This window comes from Perognathus longimembris, chromosome 23 (assembly GCF_023159225.1).
Source record: "Perognathus longimembris pacificus isolate PPM17 chromosome 23, ASM2315922v1, whole genome shotgun sequence".
Lineage (NCBI taxonomy): Eukaryota > Metazoa > Chordata > Mammalia > Rodentia > Heteromyidae > Perognathus > Perognathus longimembris.
The window spans coordinates 9,630,497-9,656,024 of NC_063183.1; the positions used below are offsets into that span (position 1 = coordinate 9,630,497).

Here is a 25,528-nt window from a genome sequence, read left to right on the forward strand (position 1 = left end):
TTTCCGAAGCCAGCCTTGATGAGCTCATAGTTCATTTACCTGCTGTTTGCAGAGAGGAGGAAAGGGGAGGTCTCAGCTCTGACACCCCCCCACCCCCCACAAGTCACAATTACAGCAATTAGACCTGCTGTGCATACAGAATGGAACAATAAAGATTACGCATTATACAGTGTGAGGTCAACTTAGAAAATGGTTCCTTCAACAAAGACTACCTTGGATTTATTTTACAGGTCAAATGCTTAAAAACAAAACAAAGCCCAAGCAATACTTTTAAGGAGCCTGGCTCAACTCAGCCTGAACTGCCTGACACCCCCCTGGGCACCCACCCCCCAATAGAAAGGGAGCAAACTTCCAATGATTACAGAAAACAGCCACCACTGCTCATCGGAGTTGCCTTAGCAGTGCATAAGAGTGGCCGACTGATTTCTGGTTTTTCCTATGTATTTTTATAGCTATGCCTATGGCAAATCCTTGTTTTCCTACACTTGCCTCACAGGGTGGGCCTCACCCAGGACCTGGTGAGAGAGAGGCTCTGGGCACCTCTGTCCTCCCTGAGGTCGGGGGGGGGGGGGAGGGGTCACTTCTGATGGCATGTGGCATCCCCCAAGGATGGCAGGCTCCCCCCCAGGCCCTGTGAGAAAGGAGCTGGTGGGAGGGGGAGCTCTTCTGTCACCTCCACAGTCCTTGGGCGCTGGGACATCGGGTTCTGCTGCCCGGGTGCCGCAGGCTGAGAGGGAGGACCTGGCTGAGGCCTCGCATCAGCAGCAGCACCTTGCTTTTCCAGGGGCAGATGCAGGAAGTCTGCTTCCGCCGTTCCTCACGGGTTAAGCCTTGGGGCACAGGTGTCACCTCCAGGTCAGTCACAGTGCTTGAGTTTCCAGCCGCCGGACTTCCTTGACCACGAGATCGATGTTAATGATCGGATTGAAGTACAGGGCCCAATAAAACAAGCAGTTGCATACGAACTGGGGAATGAGGGGCCAGAACATGGCCACAAACAGTCCCTGCGTGGACACCTTCCAAAAATGGCTCCACATCCTCTGAGGTACTGTCCTGCAAAGACAAGAGCTGGTCAGGGCGGGGCGGGCCACCCCAGGGCTCTGACCTGAACCTTTCCCCTGGCCTGGCAGGGGCTTCAGCTCTCAGGACACAGCGTTACAGGGAAAGAAGGGTTAGCAAAGCCTGGGGCAGCCAGGGTCCAGTGGCCCTGCCAGCTGTGATCCTAGCTAGTCAGGAGAATCATAGTTTGAGCCTGGGCAAGAAAGGTAGCAAGACCCCATCTCAACTACTGCCCCACACCTTTCTTCCCCCACCTGTTACTCCCACCAGAGCTGTGCTAGAAAACCGCCCTTACTTCAGTTCACTTCTTGACCAGATCCTCCAGAATGAGAACAGCTCCAGCACGGAGAGGAGCATGGCGTTGACGATGAGAAACCGTGAGGTCCAGTAGTGCACCTCCAGCCAGTCCCAGGCGAACTCGGCCATCAGCTGGTACGGCAGGAGGGAGTACTTGACGAGGAACTCCCTCCACTGCTTCCAGGTGGGCTCCCTCAGGTCCTTCCACAAGGTCACACAAAACGGGGCCATCAGCGAGCGCGCGTGCTGGATGTGAGCTACGCATGTGCATGCACGTACACGGACCTAACAGTCTAAATTAATGTATGTCACGCGTGCATGTTTCCATCGAAATAGACCAGGAGTAGCCCCCCAAGACTCTCAAAGAGCATTCATTCACGCTCAAGTAACCAAATAGACATGAAAAAAACCACCCCCAGTAAAAAAGGGATTCCCCAACTTTGAGCCACTGCTCCACTTCTGGCTTTTTTTGTATGTAGTTAATGGGAGATAAGGACTTTCCTGACCAGGCTGGCTTAGAACCACAATCCTTAGACCTCAGCCTCCTAAGTATCCAGGATTACAGGTATGAGCCATCGGTGCCTAGCAGCTCTAAAATAATCTAAGAGGGAAGGCTAACAAATGCTCAGGGTGGCACAGCACACATAACCATGAGTCAGCTGATATGACAATGCCATTGGTGACTTGGGCCACAGCTCATTAGCAGTGGAAGCCTCTGGGACGGGCCCTGCCCATAGCATTTGATCTCAGCGCTGGTCCGTCTCACTCTGGCTGGTTTCTGTGGAGCACTTGACCTAGGGCTCAGTGGAGCAAGCTACCATTCTTTGTGGGTTCCAGTAAGAGATTTATTAAATTAGACATGGTCAGGACCTTCACCAGCTTCCATTATAGTAATAATAACCATTTTTATATTTTTAAAAATTAAATCCTTCAAGTCTAGAGGGCTGACTCTCTGGTCTCTAGGAATGGGATGGTTTGCATCTTTCTTTCTTGTTGGTTGTGGGGCTTAAACTCAGGGCCTGGGCACTGTCTGTGAGCTCTTTTGCTCAAGGCTAGCACTCTACCACTTTGATTACAGCTCCACTTGGGTTTTTGGGTGGTTCACTGGAGATAAAGAGTCTCACACGGACTTTCCTGCCGCTCTGGCTTTGAACCACGATCCTCAATCTCAGCTTGCTGATGAGCTAGGATGACAGGTGTGAGCCACTGGTGCCTGGCTTTGCATTTTTCTTTTGTATCACCCCTACCAAGTTCCCAGGAAGGCTGGCTGGTTCTGTGTGCACTGCCTGGCCCACCTACCAGGAGCTTGCTGAGGAGGTCCTCCCCAGAGCTGTCCTCCTGAAGAGGGCAGATGGTGTGGATGAAGGGCAGGAAGGTGTCTGTGTAGTCAAACAGGTACAGGTACAGCAGGCCAAGTCTTGGGGAGCTTTTGAGGGCGTAGAGCAGGAACAGGGACCGGCCAGGGTTCACCGCCTGCAGGGACAGGGCAGGCACAGGGGCATGTGGCCGTCATGGTGGCTGATCCCACCTGGGCTCCTTCTCCAACAAGTAAGTAATAAGAAGAGGCAGGAAACCCACCAGGTGGGCTGTTTTAAAGAGATCTAATCTTGGGCTGGGGATGTGGCTTAGTGAGTGGTAGAATGTCTGTTTAGCAAGTGTGAGGTCCTGAGTTCAAGCCTCAGTATCAGCACTAAAATAAATAAATGTAACTTTGTTTTTTTGCTAGCCCTGGGCTTTGGACTCAGGGACTGGGCACTGTCCCTGGCTTCTTTCTGCTCAAGGCTAGCACTCTACCACTTGAGCCACAGCGCCACTTCTGGCTGTTTTCTGTATATGTGGTACCGAGGAATCAAACGCAGGGGTTCATGCATGCCAGGCAAACACTCTATCACTCGGCTACATTCCCAGCCCTGTAAATGTAACTTTATAATCTAGCTTTCTTGATACTTGGGAGCATCAGGTAAAGAAGGCATAAAAACACACGGAGATGCTCAAGGTCACCTGTCCTTAGAGGAATGCATGTCACCTATTGCGTGTAGTGGTGGGAGGTAGGCTTTGCAAAGGGGCAGGAATTAACTTGGGAGTGATGGATGTGTTCGCCATCTTGGTTGTGGTGATGGCTTCCCACATATGTACATACTTCCAGATTCACAAAATTACATACTTTAGTAATATCCAATTTGTGGGGTAGAATATGGCTCAAAGGTAATGAATGCTTTTATACTTGGACCAAGGTGCTGGGCTCTACCCCCAGCACAAAAACATTTCTGAGAGGGTTCATTCCAGGCCAGGGGCAGAAAAGGTACAAGAGTCACTTAGAGCCAGGTATGGTGGTACACACCTATAATCACAGTTCTCAAGAGGCTGAGGCAGGAAGACCAAAATTCAAGACTACATAGTCAAGACCCTACCTTAAAAAACAAAGCAAAACAAAACTTGAATATTTTTCTTTTGTGTGTGCTGGTCCTGGGGCTTGAACTCAGGGCCTGGAATTGTTCCTGAGCTTTTTTGCTCAAGGCTAGCACTCTACTAGGACTTGAACCACAGATCCACTTCTACCTTGTTGGTGGTTAATTGGAGATAAGAGTCTTATGAACTTTCCTGCCTGGGCTGGTTCTGAACCGTGATCCTCAGCTCTCACCTTCCTGAGAAGCTAGGATTACAGGTATGAACCTCTGGTCCTGGCAAACTCTTAAATATCTTTGACACGTAAGAAGAAAACCCATTGAACACTAATAAGGTCATAGCAAATGTAGCAAGTATATTATTATTATTTTGGGGTACTTGGGAATGGAGCCTAGGGCTTTGCACATGTTAGACAGTTGTAATCATCCCTCTGAGCTACAGTCCCAGTGCTGTAAAAGTTTTTCACAATCCTTACAGAAAAGTTAGTAAGATGCATACATTAGCTTACGAACTGCAAGCTGGTGGGGGCCCATGAACCACTGTCAGTGCTAAGACATGGCTTGTGCCCCAGTGGGGTGGCGCTGCTGTCACTGAGGATACACACCTCGGAGGAAGCCAGGTCCTGGAAGAAAGCCTGAGTAAGAGCAGCTAGAGTGTGGCAGGCACAAGGGAGGAGACGGAACAGCCACGTCACGCCTCATCAGCTCTGCTGCCAGTATGGGCGCCAGTGGAACCCAAGCAATCCAGGTACTGCCAACTCCATCAGATAAGGAAGAAAAGCATGGTGAGAAAGATGCCAAGGGATAGGCCTCCTTCCTGGCACTCAGAAGGAATGGCACAGGCCACCATGAGTGGGGAATGTTTCGGTTAACTGCCAAATGGCCACCCCCTGGGAGGGGTTGTGTGGAGAAGGACTGACCATAAGATCGTCTGTGCTAGGGCTGGGAATATGGCCTAGTGGCAAGAGCACTTGCCTCGTGTACATGAAGCCCTGGGTTCGATTCCTCAGGACTACATATATAGAAAAGGCCAGAAGAGGTGCTGTGGCTCAAGTGGCAGAGTGCTAGCCTTGAGCAAAAAGCCAGGGACAGAGCCTAGGCCCTGAGTCCAAGCGCCAGGACTGGCAAAAAAAAAGATCCTCTGTCTTGATGCTAGGATCAAAGACAACTTAAATTATCCCCTCTTCTCCCTTATCTTCCTCCCCCTTCCCTCACCCCCCTCCAGCCTTGGGGTTTAAACTCAGGGCCTGGGCACTGTCCCTGGCTTCTTTTTCACTCAAGGCTAGCACTCTACCACTTGAGCCACAGCGCCACTTCTGGCCTTTTCTGTTTATGTGGTACTCAGGAATGGAACCCAGAGCTTCATGTATGCCAGGCAAGCACTCTATCACTAAGCCACATTCCCAGCACTTTTTTTTTTTTAAAGGTAGTGTTTTGTTAGTTATCCTAGACTGAACTTCTGACCCTCTTGCTAAGCTTCCTGAGTGCTGGAATTACAGGCTTGTGCCAGTATACTTTAAAGTATTCTAAATCGAAGGTCACTGCTAGATGATAGATTTGAAGATGACCTGCAGATATTAAAAATTAAGCCATAGTGGGACTACACACAGAAGCCACAGAAAGTTCAGTGTTTGATTAGACTTTATCAAGCCAATAACTTGTGACACAACAGAAGTAGAGATTTTTAAAAAAAATAGTGATACAAAACACATAAGCACACCAACTTTCTGTTTCAGAAACTCCAAATCTGTATCCTGCACACCCAGATGACATTTGCACCTTCCCACTAGCTCTGATAGTGAACACGGTGCCCATCAACGAGGAAATGCATGTATGGCCCCCTACGTAGGTGGTGGATTATTACCAAAGAGCCCCAGAGGAGAAGCTCCCAGCAGGCAAGCCCAGCTTGCGCCTCCTACACTAAGGCTAGAGGGGGTTCACACGACCTCCCATGGCCGCTGGAGGAGCACAGACCCCAGGGCCAGTGCCCAGTGCAGTGCAAAGGGTCCTGGAGAGGGAGGGCTGATGGGAAGGGGGCTTCCATCGAAGGGGGGGGGGGCTTTTCTTTCTTCTGCAGGCGATTGCTATCATTCTCTATGTTCTTTTCTTCTATGTGTGCCGGTCCTGGCACACATTGAATTCAGGACCTGGGCGCTTTTCCTAAGCTCAAGGCTGGTGCTCTCCCACCTGAGCCACAGCTCCATTTTCTGTTCTCTTTGGTAATTAATTGGAGATGAGAGTCTCTTGGACTTTCCTTCCCAGGCTGGCTTTGAACTGAGATCCTCAGGTCTCAGCCTCCTGAGTAGCTGGGATTATAGGCATGAGCCACCAGCGCCCAGCTTACACACTCCATTTTTCAAAAGGAAAAATTCACCTTATATTCCCAGAGGTTCTGGGGGGGCTTCACACCGAGGGCTTTCACGCGCTCTAGCTCTGTGAGGATGACTCTTCTGTGGCTGCTGTTTTCTATGGTATAAGGCGCTCTGGAAAATTCTTCCTCTGTCAGAGTTAAAAGCAATCTGTGGAGGGGTGGAGGGAGAAGATTTCTTTTGAGATTGGGCACTAGAAGCAGCTCTTCCACAGTGGGATCCATTTACCTGGTGTGGACACGGCAGGGGTAAGGTGAGATCTAAGCACATGACTGTCTGCAAACCTTCCATCAATCACAGCTGAGCTACTGGACAGCTCTGTAGAGTAGCAGCATAAGGACACTTTGTAACCAAGGCCCAAAGCACACCAGGGCGCTCTGTTCCTATGCCTTTCATGACTCAGTGACAGACTCTGATTCTCACAAATTCTTCAATTTTAAAAGTGTGTGCATGGGAATGGGAATGTGGCCTAGGGGTAGAGTGCTTGCCTGGCATGCATGAAGCCCTGGGTTCGATTCCTCAGCACCACATAAACAGGAAAGGCCAGAAGTGGAGTTGTGGCTCAAGAGGTAGAGTGCTAGCCTTGAGTAAAAAGAAGCCAGGGACAGTGCTCAGGCCCTGAGTTCAAGCCTCAGGACTGGAAAAAAAAAGTGTGTGCATGGAGCCAAGCAATAGTGAAAAGTCCAGGAGACTCCATCCCCAATTAATCATCAAAAAGCTGGGCTGGAGATGTGGCTCAAATGGTAGAGAACCAGCCCTAGACAAGCATGCTGAGCAAGCAAATGCCCTAAGTTCAAATCCCACTACAGGAAGAGGAGAAGGAGGAAGAAAGGAAACACAGAATTAACCAATGACCCAGCCATTCTATTCTAATGAAAGAGTACTGAAAGTAGATATCTACCAAAACTCTGCACACTAAGATCAGTGGAGCGTTATTCACATTAACAAAGGAATGGAGTTTATCAAGATGGAGCTGATTCAGCGGTCGCTACAATGTCACAAGGGCAAATGCAGCATGGCTGTGAGCTATAGCACAGCCGAACTTGGAAAAGTCTATAAGATGGGGAAACTAGACCCAGAGACCATGGGCTGTACGGCTAAATAACGCAAAAGGTCTAGAACAGGCATAGCATTTTTTTGGAGAGAAAGGAAGAGAGAGAGCCAAGTGCTGTCTGCCAGGGGCTGCCCACTGCAGGGTGACAAGTTTTTCTTACAGGGTAAGAAGCATCTTTCTGGGGTGTGCATGTCTACGAGCACTATAAACACACTGCAAACATACATTCAATGAGTGGGGTGTGGCATGAGTTTCTCCTCACCTTCCATTTACTCTTTCGGATAGAAACCTGTCTCTGTAGAGGGAGGCCCATGGGCCCAGCTGCTCCAGCCATAGAACAACCTCTTCAGCTGTCCATTTGGCCACGGCCTTGTGGACCAGGAGGTCATGCTCGGACTCCCTGCTGCTCCAGTGGTACACCAGCAGGACCACCTGGAAGACGGACAGGGGCCTCAGAACGTGGAGGGGCCACAGCTCCCGAGGATGCGAGGGTGGGCTGGGCAGGGTGGGGCAGAGAGGGGAAGAGAGCTGATGGCACCCTTGACCCCATCCACGGGGCTGGAAAAACACCTGGATTTCTGTAGCACTGTGGTACTGAGCATGGAACATTCTATCTCAAGCAGACCTGACTCCTCCCTGTTTCCCTAGCTCTGTACTGGGGCCAAGATGGCACCCAGGCCACACAGAGGACAGAGCTAACTATGGGTGATGATTATTTTCCATGGTCAACACGCCTGTTGACCATGTGCATGAGTTACTTACTGCCACGCCGGTTAAGGCGGTGAGCACTCCGGAGAAGAAGCCCCCTCCTCTTTGCTGGTTCGCACGGCCTGCGTTAGGAGCCGAGGGCAGCTGGTCATTTCCGAGCCTCTGAAAGGCCGCGAGACTTTGGATGACATCGCTGTTGTGCTGGATGTCTTCACACCGCATCCTAATGGCATCTGGAAACAGCTTTTCAATGGCGTCCCTAAGAGGAAGGCGGGAAGACCAGAACAGTCAGACTGTCTGCGGGGCTAAATATAATCCAAAAGTCAGCATGAGTAATAAATAGGCAGGTGTTTATGAGACTACAGGTTTGGTTTTTTTTGTTCTTTTTTTAAGTGCCAGTCCTGGGGCTTGAATTCAGGGCCTGCATGGTATTTCTGTACTTCTTTGGTATGAACCACTGTTTTGCTTCTAGCTTTTAGTGGAGATAAGAGTCTCATAGACTTTCCTGTCCTGGCGGGCTTTGAACTGTGATCCTCAGATCTTGACCTCCTCAGTAGCGAAGATTACAGGTATGAGCTACCATGCAGCTTCATGCAGAATGAAGGCCAAGGATGACAGTCCCCTGGGAGAGTGAGTGGCCGTGGTGCCCCCCCTCCCCCCATGCAGTCACTCCCAGCATGCCCACGGTTACCTGAGGAGAATGTTGACTTTGGGGTAGCCTTCCCACTTTTCTCTGCATTCCGGACACTCTGTTTTCTTTGAAGACACCCACCATAAAGCCAGGCAGTGGCGGCAGAAGCTGTGCCCACAGTTCAGAGTAGTGGGGTTCACTAGGATGTCGTAGCAGCAGTGGCAGGAAAACTCGCTGACTGAGATCTGAGGGCGGAGGCTATGGGCAGTGGTGTCCTTCTCCAGGCCTGTCCTGATCCCGTCCGTTTCCTCGGCCTCCTCCATCGCTTAGTAACTTCCAGGACCCAGAGACATAGAAAATTCTAGACTCAGGAAAATGCTTCAAACATCAGACAATCTAGAGAAAAAAGAATCAATAAAATAGGATACATAGGTGTTGGATCTCCTGGTTACTCAGGAAGCTGAGACCTGAGGATAGCAGTTCAAAACCAGCCTGGATAGAAAAGTCTGTGAGACTATCTTCAATTAAGCACCACCAAACAAACAAACGGGTCAGAAGTAGAGCTGTGCCTTGAAGAAAAACAGCTAAGGGGCTGGCTTTGAACTGAGATCCTCAGATCTCAGTTTCCTGGGTAGCTAGGATTAGAGGCACCTGGTTAAGATCCTTTTATCTGGGTTAGATAACCTGTCTTTCATGATAAATGGCAGCTGAGGAACTCGGCAGTGGGTGCCAGTCAGGGCAGGTCCCTGTGGCCCCTGCTCGCCTCATTTGTTGCTTGCCTGGCCCATTTTTGTTCCTGCCCGTCATGGACTGCCTCCAGTCAACAGAGGGGGTGTATGATGGGGCTTCTAGGCTAGAGAGCCGCAGGTCAATCAACTTCTGGAGTTGTGTTCATTATAAATGAGCTACTTGCTGCTGGTACAGAAAGTGGCTACTCTGAGCTCTTGCTAGCATTTCTACATCACAGCTTCTCGCCAGCTTCAGAGCGGGGGGAGAAACACCTGCACTTTAGACGGTGAATAGCAACAAACTTAAAGATGAGGATCACCAAGGGACTGAAAGAACCCATGTCTGGTGACTGGGGCTCTTCCATGACATCCCCCAACAGAAATCTTTCTAAGTTTTTTTTTTTTTTTTTTTTTTTTTTTTTTTTTTTTGCCAGTCCTGGAGCTTGGACTCAAGGCCTGAGCACTGTCCCTGGCTTCTTTTTGCTCAAGGCTAGCACTCTGCCACTTGAGCCACAGCGCCACTTCTGGCCATTTTCTGTATATATGGTGCTGGGGAATCGAACCCAGGGTCTCATGTATGCGAGGCAAGCACTCTTGCCACTAGGCCATATCCCCAGCCCTCTTTCTAAGTTTTCTAAAGACATACCTGCTAGGTGACATGATCTGATACCTAAAGGACCCCAAAAATGCGACCCTCAAACTCCTAGTGCTGATCAACCACTTCAACAAAGTAGCAGGATACGAAATTAACGCACAAGAACTAGCAGCCTGGGCTGGGAATGTGGTTTAGCAGGAGAGTGCTTGCCTAGCACGCACGAAGCCCTGGGTTTGATTCCTCAGCACCACATAAACAGAAAAAGCCAGAAATGGTGCTGTGGCTCAACTTGAGAGATAGAGTAGGTAGAGTGCTAGCCTTGAGCAAAAAAAAAAAAAAAAAGAAAAGAAAAGAAAAGAAAGGGACAGTGCTCAGGCCCTGAGCCCAAGCCCCAGGATTGGGAAAAAAAAATCAGTAGCCTTTCTGTATGCCAAAAGTGTACACACAGAAATCGAAATCATGACAATTTCATTTGCAATAGCCTGAAAAACAAACAAACAAAAACAAACAGCCTGGGAATTAATCTAACCAAAGATGTAAAAGTTTTATAGGGAAAACTATAAAAATATGAAGAAAGAACTCAGAGGACATCAGGAAATGGAAAGACCTTCTATGTTCATGGATAAATAAAATCAATACTGTGAGAATGGCCATACTGCTAAAAAGTGACATAGACATTCAATGCAATCCCCATCAAAATCCCAATAATGTTCTTTACTGAGATAGAGAAAACAACCCCAAAATTTGTATGAAACAACAAAAGACCTAGAAGCCAAAGCAATTCTAGGCAAAAAAAAAAAAAAAAAAAAAAAAGCAATGTGAGCAATATCACAATACCAGATTTCAAACTCTTCCATAGAGCCTATTATGGGGATGTCATGGAAGAGCCCCGGTCACCAGATAAATGGATCTTAGCCAGGTGCCTCTAATCCTAGCTACCCAGCACAAAAATAGATCAGAAGATCAATGGAACAGATTAGAAAACCCAGAAATAAAACCATATATACCTATAGTCATCTGATATTTGACAAAGGAGCCAAAGATAAACAGTGGTTTAAAAAACATAGCCTCTTCAACAATTGATGTTGGGAAAACTGGACAGCCACGTGCAGAAAATGAAAAGTGGATCTCTGCTCCTTACCATGCACTAACGTCAATTCAAAGTGAATCAAAGACCTCAATGTCAGCCCCGAAACTCTGAAACTACTGCAAGAGAGAGTAGGACAGACATTAGAACTTAGAGGCAAAGGCAAGAACTTCCTGAACAGAGTCCCAGGGACACAACAGATAGGAGAGAGACTTGACAAGTGGGACTACATTAAGATAAAAAGTTTCTGCCCAGCTAAGGACATAATTACTGAACTAGAAAGACAGCCCAACAGATTGAGAAAGATCTTTACCAGCAATATACCAGACAAAGGCCTAATATCCAATGTTTACAAAGGAGCTCAAGAAACTAACCTCTCTGAAACTTAATAAAACAATCACTAAATGGGCAAGGGAGCTAAGGAGAGACTTCTCAGAAGAAGAGATAAGAATGTCAAAGAGGGCTGGGAATATGGCCTAGTGGCAAGAGTGCTTGCCTCCTACACATGAAGCTCTCAGTTCGATTCCCCAGCACCACATATATGGAAAACGGCCAGAAGGGGCGCTGTGGCTCAGGTGGCAGAGTGCTAGCCTTGAGCAGGAAGAAGCCAGGGACCGTGCTCAGAGTCCAAGGCCCAGGACTGGCAAAAAAACAAAACAAAACAAAACAAAAAACATAGTTAGGGGCTGGTTGCTCATGCCTGTAATCCTAGCTACTCAGGAGGCTGAGATCTAAGGATTGTGATTGGAAGCCAGTCAGGACAGAAAAGTCTTCTCTCCAATGAACTGCTCAGAAAAAGCCAGAGGTGGTACTGTGGCTCAAGTGGTATAGCACTAGTAGTGAGCACAAAGAGACTCAGGGACAGCACCCAAGCCCAACTCAAGCCCCAGGACTGGCAAAATAAATAAATAAAATAAAACAAAAAAACCCAAAACTAAACACAGACCCCTCCCTACAACCCAGCCATATCACTCTTACGCATCTATCCTGAACATTAGGAACAATGATATGACAAGGACACCTGCACATCCATGTTTACTGCCGCACTATTCACAATAGCCAAGATATGGAAACAACCCAGATGCCCCACAATAGATGGGTGGTACCTATATACAATTTAATTTTACACAGCTATTAGAATAAAATGTCATTTGCAGGGAAATGGATGGAACTAGAATAAATCATGTTAGCGAGTAAGCCAAGATCAGAGAGACAGGGGCTGGGAATATGGCCTAGTGGCAAGAGTGCTGGCCTCGTATACATGAAGCCCTGGGTTCAATTCCCCAGCACCACATATATAGAAAATGGCTTGAATTGGCACTGTGGCTCAAGTGGCAGAGTACTAGCCTTGAGCAAAAAGAAGTCAGGGACAGTGCTCAGGCCCTGAATCCAAGGCCCAGGATTGGCAAAACAAAAACAAAAACAAACAAACAAAAAAGGTCAGAGAGACAAATGGCACACGTTCTCCCTGATATGTGGAAGTTAGATCTAAAACGCACTGGGTGACAAATTACACAGGATTCTAGATACACAGTGAAACCAAAAGAGGACAGTCCTAGGAGAGAATAAAAAAGGTACAATACCCAAGCACCTCTTCATATGCATAATATACATACTGAAAGGAACTCCAAAGATATAGAAACCAAGGACTTTTTTCCTTGCTTGTTATTTTTCTGATGACTTTGTATTCTTATATATGGTGTATTCACATGCCCATCTGTGGGCGGGTGGAGGGAGGGCACTGTGGAAAGGGGCAGCAGTGGAGTGCATAGGCTGTGCTAGACACTGATGAAAGTGAACTATGCAACTCATGGGTGGAGATGGAAGGACGGAATGGGAATGAGGGAACGGATGACACTGTACAAAAGGAAATACACTCATTACCTGGTGGATGGAAATGTAACCCGCGCTATATAGCACCCCTATGAAAACAATAAAGTAAATTTAAAAAAAAGATACATGAGTGTTTAATCTTACTATATGCACTTGTGCAAGTAAATGGTTTCTTTGGATTATTAAAAAAAAAAAAGACACACCTGCCAAGGTATAATGTTGTGCCAAGTCGCAAGACCACCCCCAAGAAGACCACCGAGATTCAGACACTCCGAAATGCAAAAGCAAGGCAAGGCTTTATTTAACGAGCTGCCAACTCGGCCCTCGTCCTACCCACCGACACAGCGGAGGTTAGGAGGGAGCCCCGAGCTGTGATTACACAGGGCTTATAAAGGCAAAGAACAAGGTTACAACAATCAGGTGTGCAAGCAAGATTAGGACACAGGTACAATCTGATTGGCTCAGGGTTTAATTCTAAAATGGGGTTCACGTGTCTGGCACTTCAATAGAACTTGAAAAAATCTCTAAAAGAAGAGGAAGGCTGGGACTGCTCCATCTCCCAGTCCGGATGAAATGGTCTCCCTGGAAGTGAGGTGTCTAGACATGGAGCTGGTCTCTGGATGTATCTGGAAGGTTGCTTCATGAGAGGAGGCCATGGTACTACTCTTTCCTGTCTGTTGCTTTTTCCACCCCCATGTGTGGTGTTGAAGATAGAAGCCAGGGCTGTATGTATGCAAGGCATGCTTTGTACCATTGGGCTTCATCCCCAGCCATTTTTCTTTTCTTTTCTTTTTTTGTCCTCTTGCTGGTGGTATACAGGGGTTTGAATTCAGGGCCCGCTGCTAGCCATAGAAGCACGCCTCTGGCCCGTTTATGTCTTTAGTTACCCCTTTAGGGTAAAGTCACTACCATTTAGGATGCTCAATGAGCACAGACATTTCTGTTGGGCTTATCAAATAATGCATTAATTCTGAGCTTAAGAATTTTTATGCCTTAGCCTATAAAGATCTAACTATGTGATGCTGGTTAGTGCTTTAGGAATTGGAACCTTCAAACTGTTTGTATTAGCAGCTTATGACTATGGGTCTACTTCATTCAACACACATTTATCAGCAGGGTGTGGTAGTGCATGCCTGCAATCCTACCACTTGGGAAGCTGAGGCATGAGGATGACATGCTTGAGGCCAGGTCAGGTTACAGACTGAGATCCTGTCTCAAAGAACAAACAAAAAGGCTGCTTCTGCTACTGCCAACCATTCCCCATTCCCTCTGACCAATACACCATGAAGTCTGCTTCAGCAAAATGGTATGATCCAAGGTACTATGTCTTCATGGAATTTTGTGATGAAGGCAGTAAAGATGGTAACATAAACTTCGAAAAATCTAGACATACTTTTGATTGTCTTTGAAGAAGTGATGATTTTAAACATTTAAATGAAATCCATCTTTTCCACCATATCGATCCAAGTGGCACCAAGCAAAAAAGGAAAGACAGGTCAATTTTATGTTGTTTACAAAAAGGGGAATCTGGCCAATCATAGCGTAGCTTAACCCAAGAAAGAGCAAAGTTTAATTGGTTCAGTGTGGATTTCAATCACTAAAGAGACAAGGAAGATTTGACTCAGATGAAGATTCCTCTACATTTGATGGTTTATCTGAGATGATGAACCACGTGGGTGGTAATGAGGATATGGATTTGCTACAAGTTGTTTTTTTTCTTTTTGAGCCTTCACTAAGGATTGATAATACACTATTGTAAGGGCAACTTTAGGTTGGCAATATTTCCTTGTGCATAAGCATTTCCCAGATTTCACAAAGCTATCAAGGTCTCAGGCAATTGACACAGCAGTTACGATAAATAAAAGCCTTTCACCTTAGTCTTCTTTACTCATAGCTTAGCTACTGACATGATATGAAGTTCTCAAATTCAGGAAAGATGACTAAACTTTAAATTCTTAGAACATGGATTCAAAAGTGACTGAGACAAAGTGGCTGACACCTTAAACTGATAACCTGGCATTCCTCTGGTGTATCCTTCAGGACTGTTCCACTCAAGCTTATTAAAAAAGAAAATTACATGGGGCTGGGGATATAGCCTAGTGGCAAAAGTGCCTGCCTCGGATACACGAGGCCCTAGGTTCGATTCCCCAGCACCACATATACAGAAAACGGCCAGAAGCGGCGCTGTGGCTCAAGTGGCAGAGTGCTAGCCTTGAGCGGGAAGAAGCCAGGGACAGTGCTCAGGCCCTGAGTCCAAGGCCCAGGACTGGCAAAAAAAAAAAAAAGAAAAGAAAAAGAAAATTACATCATAGTACTGTACTTCAGTGGTTCACTTGTCAATGTTCCAGATACATCTTAGCTAAAGCGAGTGAATGCCCTGACTTAGATGAGTTTTGAAGCATACAATTTGGGATTGTTTGGCTCTAGCACTTTTACATTTCTTAGCATGGAGGATGAAGAAAGCTGTGCACAGTTGCTTCAGAGTTTGTACATTGTAGATCAGATCTGAACTTGCATTGTCAGTATGGCAAGCAAGTAAAAAAGTGTTAATAGCACTAGTGGACTGACTCACTCCTTCCTTCCTTCCTTCCTTCCTTCCTTCCTTCCTTCCTTCCTTCCTTCCTTCCTTCCTTCCTCCCTCTCTCTCTCTCTCTCTCCCTTTCTCCCTCCCTCTTACTCCCCATCTTTCTTTGTCTGTCTTTTTTTTTGGCCAGTCCTGAGCCATGAACTCAGGGCCTGAGCACTGTCCCTGGCTTCTTTTTTGCTCAAGGCTAGAACTCTGCCACTTGAGCTACAGTGCCACTTCTGGCCATTTTCTGTATATGTGGTGCTGAGGAATTGAACCCAGGGCCTCATGTATATGAGGCAAGCACTCTTGCCAGTAGGCAATATTCCCAGCCCCTGTCTTTTTTTTTTTTTTAATTCATCTAATAACTAACCTCACTTTGTGTTCATGACAATGGGGATTTAAAAAATGTTGACATTCTTTCTAGTAAACTGTTGGATAATTTCTTGGCTCTCTTTAAAAAGGAAACACATTTATTGTGACCACTGTATCCTGATATCCTGAGAATAATCTTTTTAAGGGCTAGCTAGAGGTCTAGCCTGAAATAATATGGTCTCCAGTCATTTCTTTGAAAGAACATTCAATGCAAGACTAAAGACATTTTGGCTTGTGTGGGCTTCTAGTTAGGCTACTTCCTACGTTACCTATTTCCAGGAAATCCAGAACAATGACAAGTTCTAACATTAACAGCACCCATATAATTTGAAAGGCACAGCAGTCCCAGGGGAAAGTATCACTGTCACTTCCCTTTACAGGTGAGGCCTAATTAGTAAAGGGCAAAGACACGTCTTAAATGACAATCTGACTTAAAGTCTATCCTCATAAAGACATGGTCCCGATGAAGTAATTAGGAAGTTATTAGTTCAAAGGACTGATGATGTCCTGTTACTATGCAGGCCACATTCCAGGGATGCTACTGCACAGCTGAGAAAAAACAAACTATGTGTGACCAGAGTGTGGAAGGTGAACTCCAGCTGCTATAGTTAGGGAGCACACTGTCCAACGGAGGAGCACGTACCACAGAATTGGGACTACTATTTCTGGCACACCAGGGTCCTGGTGCTGCCACAAAACTCTGGCAGAACACACCAGATATTAAATGTCCAAAGAGTGTCCACCCATATACTAACAGGAAGTAAGACAACAGAGAAATAGCAGGAAGTACGGAACACTACGGGTATGTAATATAGACAGCAAAATGGACTCTTCTGTTGTTACAGAAGAGCATTTCTCGTCTCTGATTGTATGGTATCTTTTTCCCCTCCTAATTCCAAAAGATGTTCTTCCTGGCAGGGTTGGAAATGACTAGGGCAAAGGTAGTTCTTTCAGATGTCGACTTGCTGCCTGAACTTTGAAGTGCAGTGATTGATGCCTTGAGTGGCGCTGGGCAAGAAGAGGGCATTCTGAAGGGGAACCTGGTTGTGCCTGTCCTCTCACGTTCACTGTGAGGCAGATATTCAAGGATGCAGCCCATACTGCATGCTGTAGATCTCCAGGAACTCAGAAAGAGACACAGATACAGAGATAGAGGTACACAGAAACTGCCATAATGACCAAGTAACTCATACCTTAACTACCAGTTTTAACATGTCCAAGGAAGAGGCTGGGATACAGTGGTTGTGTAACAGGCCAAAACTCTGGATTTAATGTGTACAAACACATGCACACACAAGTGTACACACACTTCACTTTTGACTCATATATTAGAAATAAATGTATTCTTTGTAGACTCAGCTCATTCCTACACTTAACATTTTTTTCTTTAACTGGGAGAGTGAGGGAAGGAGTTAAACTGCCCAAAAAGAAATGTACTTTTGGGCTGGGAATGTGGGTTGGTGGTAGAGTGCTTGCCTAGCATTTATGAAGCCCTGGGTTCAATTCCTCAGTACCACAAAAAGCTGGAAATGGTGCTGTAGCTCAAGTGGTAGAGTGCTAGCCTTGAGCAATAAAGAAGCTGAGGGACAGTGCTCAGGCCCTGAGTTCAAGCCCCAGGATTGGCAAAAAAAAAAAAGAAAAGAAAAAAGGAGAGAAATATATGCTTTATCTGACTTATGTAACTATAACCCCTCTGTGCATCACCTTTATATTTACAATGAAAAATTAATTTTTTCTCTAAGCTACCAATACACTAGTTTATTAATATACTATACTTTAACATATTATGAATCACAAAGCCTAAAGAAAGCAAGAAGTCAATAAAATCACAACTCAAAATCCTGCTATTTTCATTATGAAAAGGCTTTTGATGTTTAAGAGCTCTCTATAAGTTATACTCATGTAATGAGACATATGATCACAGGCTGTGGAAGACCACAGATTATGTTGAAGTACAGAAAACTCCACAACTGTCTTTGCACAACTTAAAAAAAAAGTGACAATCTTTTTTTCTTCTTTTTGGTGCTGGTCCTGGGGCTTGAACTCAGTACTCTATCTCTTGAGCCACAGCTCTACTTTCAGTGTTTTTGGTGGTTAAAAGGAAATAAGAGTCTCATATACTTTCCTGCCCAGGTTGGCTTCAAACCACAATCCTCCAATTTTGGCCCCCTGCGTACTTAAAATTGCAGGCATCCAGCTCAAAAAAAGTGACCCTCTTTATTTTGGGGCTTCATGTCCCTAAATGGACTGAGACAACCTCTAGAAGAGGCTTGTTTTAAACTTAAAAAACAAAAACAAACCACACTCCCACAGTAGTGCCTAATACTGAGCTGGGCTTTGTCTAACACACTCAGAAATACTACTGGCTCCCTAAGCTGCTAAAGAAAAGCAAGCCATGTCAAGACTTTCACCAGGTGCCAGTGGCTCACTCCAGTCATCCTAGCTACTAAAGAGGCTGAGATCTGAGGATCCCAATTTAAAGCCAGCCTGAACAGACAAATCCAAGAGACTCATCTCTAATCCACTCTATGTCTTGATTCTCAACCACAAACTCTGAACAACTGCAAAGCCCAAACATTTTTTGGTGGTACTGGCTCTACCATTGGAGCCATGGACTCAGCCCTTCATTGTACAATTCAAACCCAGAGGGGGACTCTAGGTTCTGCATGGAAACGGTCCACTCACCAGGTCTATTCTCTCCTTGGAAAAGTAACAGGTGCTTATTGACTGACTCTCTCTCTCTCTCTCTCTCTCTCTCTCTCTCTCTCTCTCCACACACACACACACACACACACACACACACACACTTGCTTCAGCCACATCCAATTTCTAAGACCCTTGAAGTCAGGAAGCAAGCCATAGAATTCTATCATGCCTGACAGTGTCTAATACTGGGCTCTAGGTATATCATGCCCAACAGTGTCTAGTACTGGGCTCCAGGTATATGTGGATGAAAACCAAATCAACAAATAATGACTCCTTACTTATCACAATGCTCTTAAAATCTGTGACAATCACCTGGGAAGTTGGGAATACCTGGACAAGATTTCTGGGAACAAGGCACAGGAATACATTGTTGTCCCTTGGCACAGTTCAGGAGACCTGCAGGGTACTGATCTGAAGCCATCTGGATCAGAAAAGTTTGTTAGAGTCCATTTCCAAGACAAGGCCAGAGATGTGGCTCAAGCCATGGTGCACCAGCCTAACAACAGACCGTGAGCTTGGTGCTTGTGGCTCATGCCTGTCATTCTAGCTACTCAGGAAGCTGAGATCTGAGGATTATAGTTTGAAGCCAGCCCAGCTGGAAACTTCGAGATTCTTTATCTCTAACTAACCACCAGAAAACCAGAAATGGAGCTATGGCTCAAAATGGTAGAGCACTAGCATTGAGCAGAAAAGCTCAGGGACAGCACCCAGGCCCTGAGTTCAAGCCTCAGTGACCTCCCAAAAAAAGAAAGAAAAAAAAGACACCCTGAGTTCAAACCTCAGTCCTGCAAAAGACAACTACTGGTCACATCATTTCACCTTTGTCTACTTTAGCAGCCACCTGCAAAATGTATATACATACATATGTATATATATGTACAATATATGCACACACACATATGTTTGTTGGTTGTGGGGCTAGGACTCAGTGCCTGAGCGCTGTCCCTGAGTGCTTTTTGCTCAAGGTCAGTGCTCTACCACTTTGAGCCACAGCAACCACTTCCGCATTTCTGGGGGTTAACTAAAGAGTCTCAAGGACTTTCCTGCCCCAGCTGGTTTTGAACTTCAATCCTCACATTGCAGCTTCCTGAGCAGCTAGGATTACAGGTGTGAGGCACCTGTTCTGGCAAAATGAACATATTAACAACACTTAAAAGGGGTTGCTGAAAGGATTAAAATGGCTATTATATGCATAGCCCTAGGCACATAGTAAGTGCATGAACCTCCCCCCGCCCCGCCCCGCCAATATATGTTAATACACTATTGCTTCGGCCACTTCCAATTTCTACGATCCCTGAAGTGAGGAAGCATGCCACAGAATTCTATTATGCCTGACAGTGTCTAATACTGGGCTCCAGGTATATGTGGATGAAAACCAAATCAACAAATACCTACTTCTTATCACAATGCTCTTAACATCTCCATGACAATCACCTGGGAAGTTGGGAATACCTGGACAGGATTTCTGGGAACAAGACACAGGAATACATTTCTGTTACTATGATTATTCTCCTCTCCTCACATACTACTCCTTGGCATTTTCCCATAACCTCATACTGTTCCATCTGCAACAAAGCCCTCCCTACACTGTGAGTCAAAGGTACTCACTTGTAAGACTCAAAAAGTGATTAGGTCCTTCCATACTCAAGTTAATCAACCCCGCCTCTGTGTATTGGTGTAAGGCTCCCCCTCCCTCAATGCCTAGACTGTAATGTCCCTGGAGAGTCTGGTAAAGTTGAAACAACATGATCCCAGGAGTGAGACTGGTCTGTGTTTCCAACCAGCTCATCATTTACTCTCCCTGAGTCTTGGGGTTTTCTCTACATAGTCCAGAAGTGAGGAGGATGAGATATTCAAACTGCATCCATTGATGCTCAAAAGAGGGCATGCTGTGTGACTGACTGGTTGTTATTATTGGGATTATTTTATTTTATTTTTTGCCAGTCCTGGGCCTTGGACTCACGGCCTGAGCACTGTCCCTGGCTTCTTTTTGCTCAAGGCTAGCACTCTGCCACTTGAGCCACAGCGCCACCTCTGGCCATTTTCTATATATGTGGTGCTGGGGAATCGAACCGAGGGCTTCATGTATATGAGGCAAGCGCTCTTGCCACTAGGCCATATTTCCAGCCCCTTACTGGGATTATTAATAGTGCCATTTTACTGAATGCTGGCTACAATATCTGTTGGTGTCAGTGTCAACACTGGAGGAAAAAGAAACCGTTTGTGTGTGTGTGTTTTCCCTAGGTCTGTGAGAATACCCAGACAAACACAGAGCACTAGGGTCAGCACACCAACCAGACTGGCTGTTTACAAAATAGCAGCGACCAGATCTCCTGGGCGCGTGCAATCGGCCCAGGCTGGCCCAGGCCGTGTGCCTAAAGATAAGCAACGCTCCTTCCTATTGGCTGCTCCCGGCGTGACGCCAAGTCCACACCAAAGCATCGACCAATGGGCTTCGGCGGGGAGGACCCAGAGGGGACAGTTGAGGGCATGGTCATTTGGGGTTCTGCCTTTTTCTTTCCTGACACAGTTGCGGACCCACCTTTCGGGCCCCAACCGAAGATCCCCCAGTGAGAGACAGCCGGGCCTCACTTGCTTCCCCTCCGTTCTCTTTTCCCCCCCATCAAGCAAGCTTAACTTTTGCCACGAGTTCACATTCTCGAGTCGGGAGGGCAGGGGTTCAAGCCCGGCCCTACCGTGACTTGGGAGTTTCACGTTCCCCGTTTTCGGCGCTTCCGTTATTTTAAGAGAGCAAGGGGGTGGGGTGGGGGCAATACCTCCTTCTCGGGGCAAGAACGGGCTGAGCTCAACAGGCCGTAAGCTCGGCCAGATAGATCCTCACCCCGGGTCCGATTAGTTCTAACCGGTGGGTCACGGGCCCGGGCCCGGGCCCGTCCCGGCGGGCAGGCGGGCGGGCGGGCGCCAGTTCGCCCCCCTCCCGGGTGTGTGGAAGCGACGTCTCTCCTTCCTGTCTTGGCGGGGGGTGTGGGGGGGCTCCTAGAGCGGAGTGACTCTGACCATGACGCCCAGGGCGCGGTGCCGACGTTGGGGATCTCAGGAAGGGGTAGGGGAAGCCAGCCAAACGAGGGCCGGCGGCCAAGACACGGGCTAGTGCCCGGGAGACCTGGGCCTGGGTGAACAAAGGCCCGCGGGCCTCTTCTGACCCCGCGGGGAGACTCCGGAGAACCGCTTCCTCGCCACACCCGCCAAGTAAAGCCCACGGGTCGTCTGCAAACTTCCCCCCGCCGTGCCTCAGCTTACCCTTTCTCTGGTCCCGGGGCCAGCCCGGCCATCGCGCCTGGGTCCCCGAACCCCGCGGAAGCCGAGGCGCAGGTGAAGCCTTCACTTCCGGAAGTAACCTGGGACCCTCGGGAGTAGATGGGGAGGAGGGAGGGTATACCCCGGCGCCCGACCATAGAGAGGTCGCACTCCGTACACAGCCACCTTAACCCCGCGACCTCCGGGCCGCCTAGAGCGGCCACGCCCAGACGGAGGCCCAGAGCGCTTGCGCACCACCAGGCCCCGCCCCTTCCTCTTCACTCACTGACTAAGGGCCTGAGCTGGGGAATTGCACCTCCAGGGGCAGGCGGGTGCTTTCCCGTAATTGCTCCTCCAGGCTGGTGGTTTCTTTATTCAGAGGATACAGCCTAGTTCAGAAGTGCCCCAAAGAGTAATATCTCGTAGCCTGCCAGTACTCTCTTCAATTTTATCTTCACATTTTGTGTGGAGGGGGTGGGAAATCACAGCCATGGATTAAAGACTGGGAATTAAAATGTCTTTACACGTTTAGCCCTAAGGCGTCTGGCCCTGTTGAGATCTCATGCTGATGTTTTAAACTCGCCTAGAGAACGTTAAGTTGCTAAGTTGAAATGATATGTTTTTCTCCTACCTAGAAAAGTTGGTTAAAAATGTTCTTTGCGGGGCTGGGAATACGGCCTAGTGGCAAGAGTGCTTGCCTCCTACATGAAGCCCTGAGTTCGATTCCCCAGCACCACATATATAGAAAATAGCCAGAAGTGGCGCTGTGGCGCAAGTGGCAGAGTGCTAGCCTTGAGCAAAAAGAAGCCAGGGACAGTGCTCAGGCCCTGAGTCCAAGCCCCAGGACTGGCAAAAAAAAAAAAAAAAGAAAAAAAATATATTGTTCTTTGCTAGTCAGTGTGTGCACTCATTTTCTGGCAATATGTATGCAATAAACTTTATTATAGAAGGTACATAGCAAAATTTACTAGCTGGGTGCCAGTGATGCTAACTACTGTAACCCTGTATTGAGATCTGAGGATGGAGGCTCAAAGCCAGCCCAGGCAGAAATGTCTGTGAGAAGTTTATCTCCAATTAGCCAGAAAGAAGCTGAACGTGGAAATGTAAATGTGATTCAACCTGAAGAGTGATAGCCTTGCAGAGAAAAAGATAGGTGAGAGCAGAAGGCCCTGAATTTAAACCCCAGTACTTGCACACGAGCATATATACACACACAACCGAGAGAGAGAAAGCATGCCTTCTAACTGATCAACTTGACCCCAAAATTCTGCTCCTGTAAATGGATTAGTTTGTTGTTTGCTTTACCCCCTGCATCAACCTCCTACATCTGTGCCACACTTGCTTGTTTGTTGCTTGCTCAACCCCTGCATCAAGCCCCTAAATCTGTGCTATGTTTTTACCTTTATAAACCCCAATTTGAGGACTGCTCAGGGTCACGGTGTTAGCTCCCGAGTCTGCACTGTGTCCCTGGCTGGTCAGCCTGCTTTTCACTGTTGCAGTTCAGCTCCCGAGTCTGTGCTGCATCCCTGGCCAGTCAGTTGGCTTTATGATTCCCCAATAAATCCATCTTTTTGCTTGAGACTGTCTCTGAGTGGTGGGCTCTTGGAGGGAAGGGGAATCCCCTCCCTCAAACCCTGTAACATTTCTAACCCCATAACACTAACCAGCTTCATATAGAAGGCTTTTGTGAAAGACCAAGGTGAACGGATTGACTTAACCCTTGTTTATAGATTTTTCTAGTATGTCAGCCCCATTCTAGACTTTGCTGATCAACCTCAAGCCAATGTACATCTTAGTTAGGGACAGATGTTCTATGCATCCCCCCAGTCACAAAGCCAGCGACTAGTTCAGTAGATAAAGGTCTGATCCCTGTTTTTTTCCAATCATCTAAGTACTCAGCCTATTATTCTCTATTGCAACAGCATCTTGCTTTTTTTTTTTTCTTCACAGCAATTACAAGGTTGCTTTCTGACTTTCTCCTTCCTATCCCAAGGGTTTTTTGTTGTTTGTTTTTTGTTTTTTTGAACTCAGGGCCTGGGCGCTGTCCTTGAGCTCTTTTGTTCGAGACTAGCTCTCTACCACTTTGAGCTACGGGCCCACCTCCGGCTTTCTGGTGATTAACTGGAGATGAGAGTCTCAGGACTTTCCTCCCTGGGCTGGCACATCTAAGCCAAAGTACCTAGGATGACTGGCGTGAGCCACTAGCGCCCAGTCCTATCCCCAGTTTTGATCTCCATTGTGGGCTGGGATCATGCTTCCTCGCCGCAGCTTCACCCGTACCGGACTGACAGAATAAGAACCCAGCAAATATTTGCCAACGGACTGGACGTCAGAACCTGCACGTCTCTCCTTTCCCAAATCAAACGCTACTAAGCACTAGGACACGCCCTGGAACCCAATAACCACGCCTCCCCAACGATTTCTGAAAGGTGATTGGTCCGTACCTTTGGCCCCGCCCCCGGCGCCGGTCTACGCAGGCGCTGACGCAGCCGCAGCAGGCGCGCGCTGTTTCCGGAAGTCGGCGCCGAGGGCTGTGCTGTGGCTGCTGTCGCTGCCTCGGTTTGCTGTGGTGGACGCGGCGGGACTCTGCGAGTTGAAAGGCTGAGACCGGCCGGGGGGCAGGGCCGGGGTTCCCACCACTCTGCAACATGGAGATAATCCGAAGCAGTGCGTGCACGACCCGCGCCCCCGAGCTCCCCCTCATTCAGCCTGCTAGGCCCAGACCACCGGCAGCCTGTTTGGCGGGGGGCCTTTTTTTCAGACCCTCGGGGAGTTGCCTTCCTCCCGCCCGGCACCTCTTGGGGGTTGGGGACCTTGTTCCTGTGAGAAACGTGTTCCCCCTCTCCCCAGCACCCTGGTTTTCCTCCGGCCCTAGGTCCCCTCACGGGCCTGGTCTTGCGTCCCAGCCACGCGTCTGGGAGTTGACCCCACGTGGTCGGTACATCTCGGAGGACTTGACCTCCCCCCAGGTAGTGCACACTTCAGGGACCTGGCCCCGCTGGCCTCAGGTGTTTTCTCAGCCTCCTCCCCCAGCCCCCTTCCCTCTCCCCTTAGTCTGTAGGCAGAAGGCCAGGTCACAGGTTCTGAGCCTTTTCTCAATTTCTCCACAGATTTTAAGAGTAATCTTCACAAAGTGTACCAGGCCATAGAGGAGGCGGACTTCTTCGCTATCGATGGGGAGTTTTCAGGTACCCCCTTGCAAGAATCGGGGCTAGCTATCACTGTGCAGTACAGAACCCAGGCTCCTTTAGCCCCTCTCCACCCCACCTCCCTCCCTCTCTGACTCCCACCTCAGTCACCTTCTTCTGTAGGTTGTGGTCTTAGGTGGGTTGCAGAATTAACATTTCCTCATAAACACTTGAAAGCATGAAAGAGATGTGGTGGTTTTATTATTGTCCAGGATGTGAGGGTTGTGGATGGAGATTATGGTTTTGGTGATGCTTGAAATTTGACCCATACATGATAGAGGACCAGGGTGAGCCTTTTTTTTTTTTTTTTTTTTTTTTTTTGGCCAGTCCTGGGCCTTGGACTCAGGGCCTGAGCACTGTCCCTGGCTTCTTCCCGCTCAAGGCTAGCACTCTGCCACTTGAGCCACAGCGCCGCTTCTGGCCGTTTTCTGTATATGTGGTGCTGGGGAATCGAACCTAGGGCCTCGTGTATCCGAGGCAGGCACTCTTGCCACTAGGCTATATCCCCAGCCCCCCCTTTTTTTTTTTTTAAACTAGTCCTTGTGCTTGAACTCAGGGCTCAGGCACTGTCCCTGAGCTTCTTTTTTTGCTCAAGGCTAGCATTCTACCACATGAACCACAGAACTTCTGGCTTTTTCTGTTTATATGTGGTATTGAGGAATTGGACCC

The 25,528-nt window shown here is 47.7% G+C and overlaps 2 protein-coding genes across 3 annotated transcripts in view; one reads left to right on the forward strand and one right to left on the reverse strand.

Moving 5' to 3' along the window:
* Window positions 1-448: 448 nt before the first annotated feature.
* Window positions 449-21,890, reverse strand: Bfar (bifunctional apoptosis regulator). Of its 2 annotated transcripts, none has more exons than XM_048333317.1 (8): window positions 21,675-21,890; window positions 8,584-8,919; window positions 7,947-8,115; window positions 7,447-7,616; window positions 6,136-6,280; window positions 2,656-2,829; window positions 1,355-1,557; window positions 449-1,053 (listed from the first exon to the last, which is right to left on the reverse strand). In XM_048333317.1, the coding sequence occupies exons 2-8, from the start codon at window positions 8,844-8,846 to the stop codon at window positions 861-863; spliced, it is 1,317 nt and encodes a 438-aa protein (XP_048189274.1). In that variant the 5' UTR covers window positions 8,847-8,919; window positions 21,675-21,890; the 3' UTR covers window positions 449-860. The 2 variants fall into 2 exon arrangements, with proteins under 2 accessions (XP_048189274.1, XP_048189273.1); XM_048333316.1 differs by having other exon boundaries at window positions 7,947-8,151.
* A 2,291-nt stretch (window positions 21,891-24,181) lies between these two features.
* Window positions 24,182-25,528, forward strand: part of Parn (poly(A)-specific ribonuclease) — an 87,034-nt gene continuing 85,687 nt past the window's right edge. The window contains exons 1-2 of the mRNA XM_048333315.1: window positions 24,182-24,338; window positions 24,782-24,859. Of these exons, the coding sequence (XP_048189272.1) occupies window positions 24,320-24,338; window positions 24,782-24,859 (97 nt within the window). The 5' untranslated portion in view covers window positions 24,182-24,319. The remainder of the gene's footprint in view (window positions 24,339-24,781; window positions 24,860-25,528) is intronic.

Excerpts from the sequence above, each read along its gene's own strand:
- Bfar (XM_048333316.1), bottom strand. The coding sequence starts at position 8,846 with ATGGAGGAGGCCGAGGAAACGGACGGGATCAGGACAGGCCTGGAGAAG. Across the intron at positions 7,617-7,946 it reads CCGCCTTAACCGGCGTGGCA|GTGGTCCTGCTGGTGTACCA; the intron begins GTAAGTAACTCA and ends TCCGTCTTCCAG. Across the intron at positions 1,558-2,655 it reads ACCTCCTCAGCAAGCTCCTG|GACCTGAGGGAGCCCACCTG; the intron begins GTAGGTGGGCCA and ends ACCTTGTGGAAG.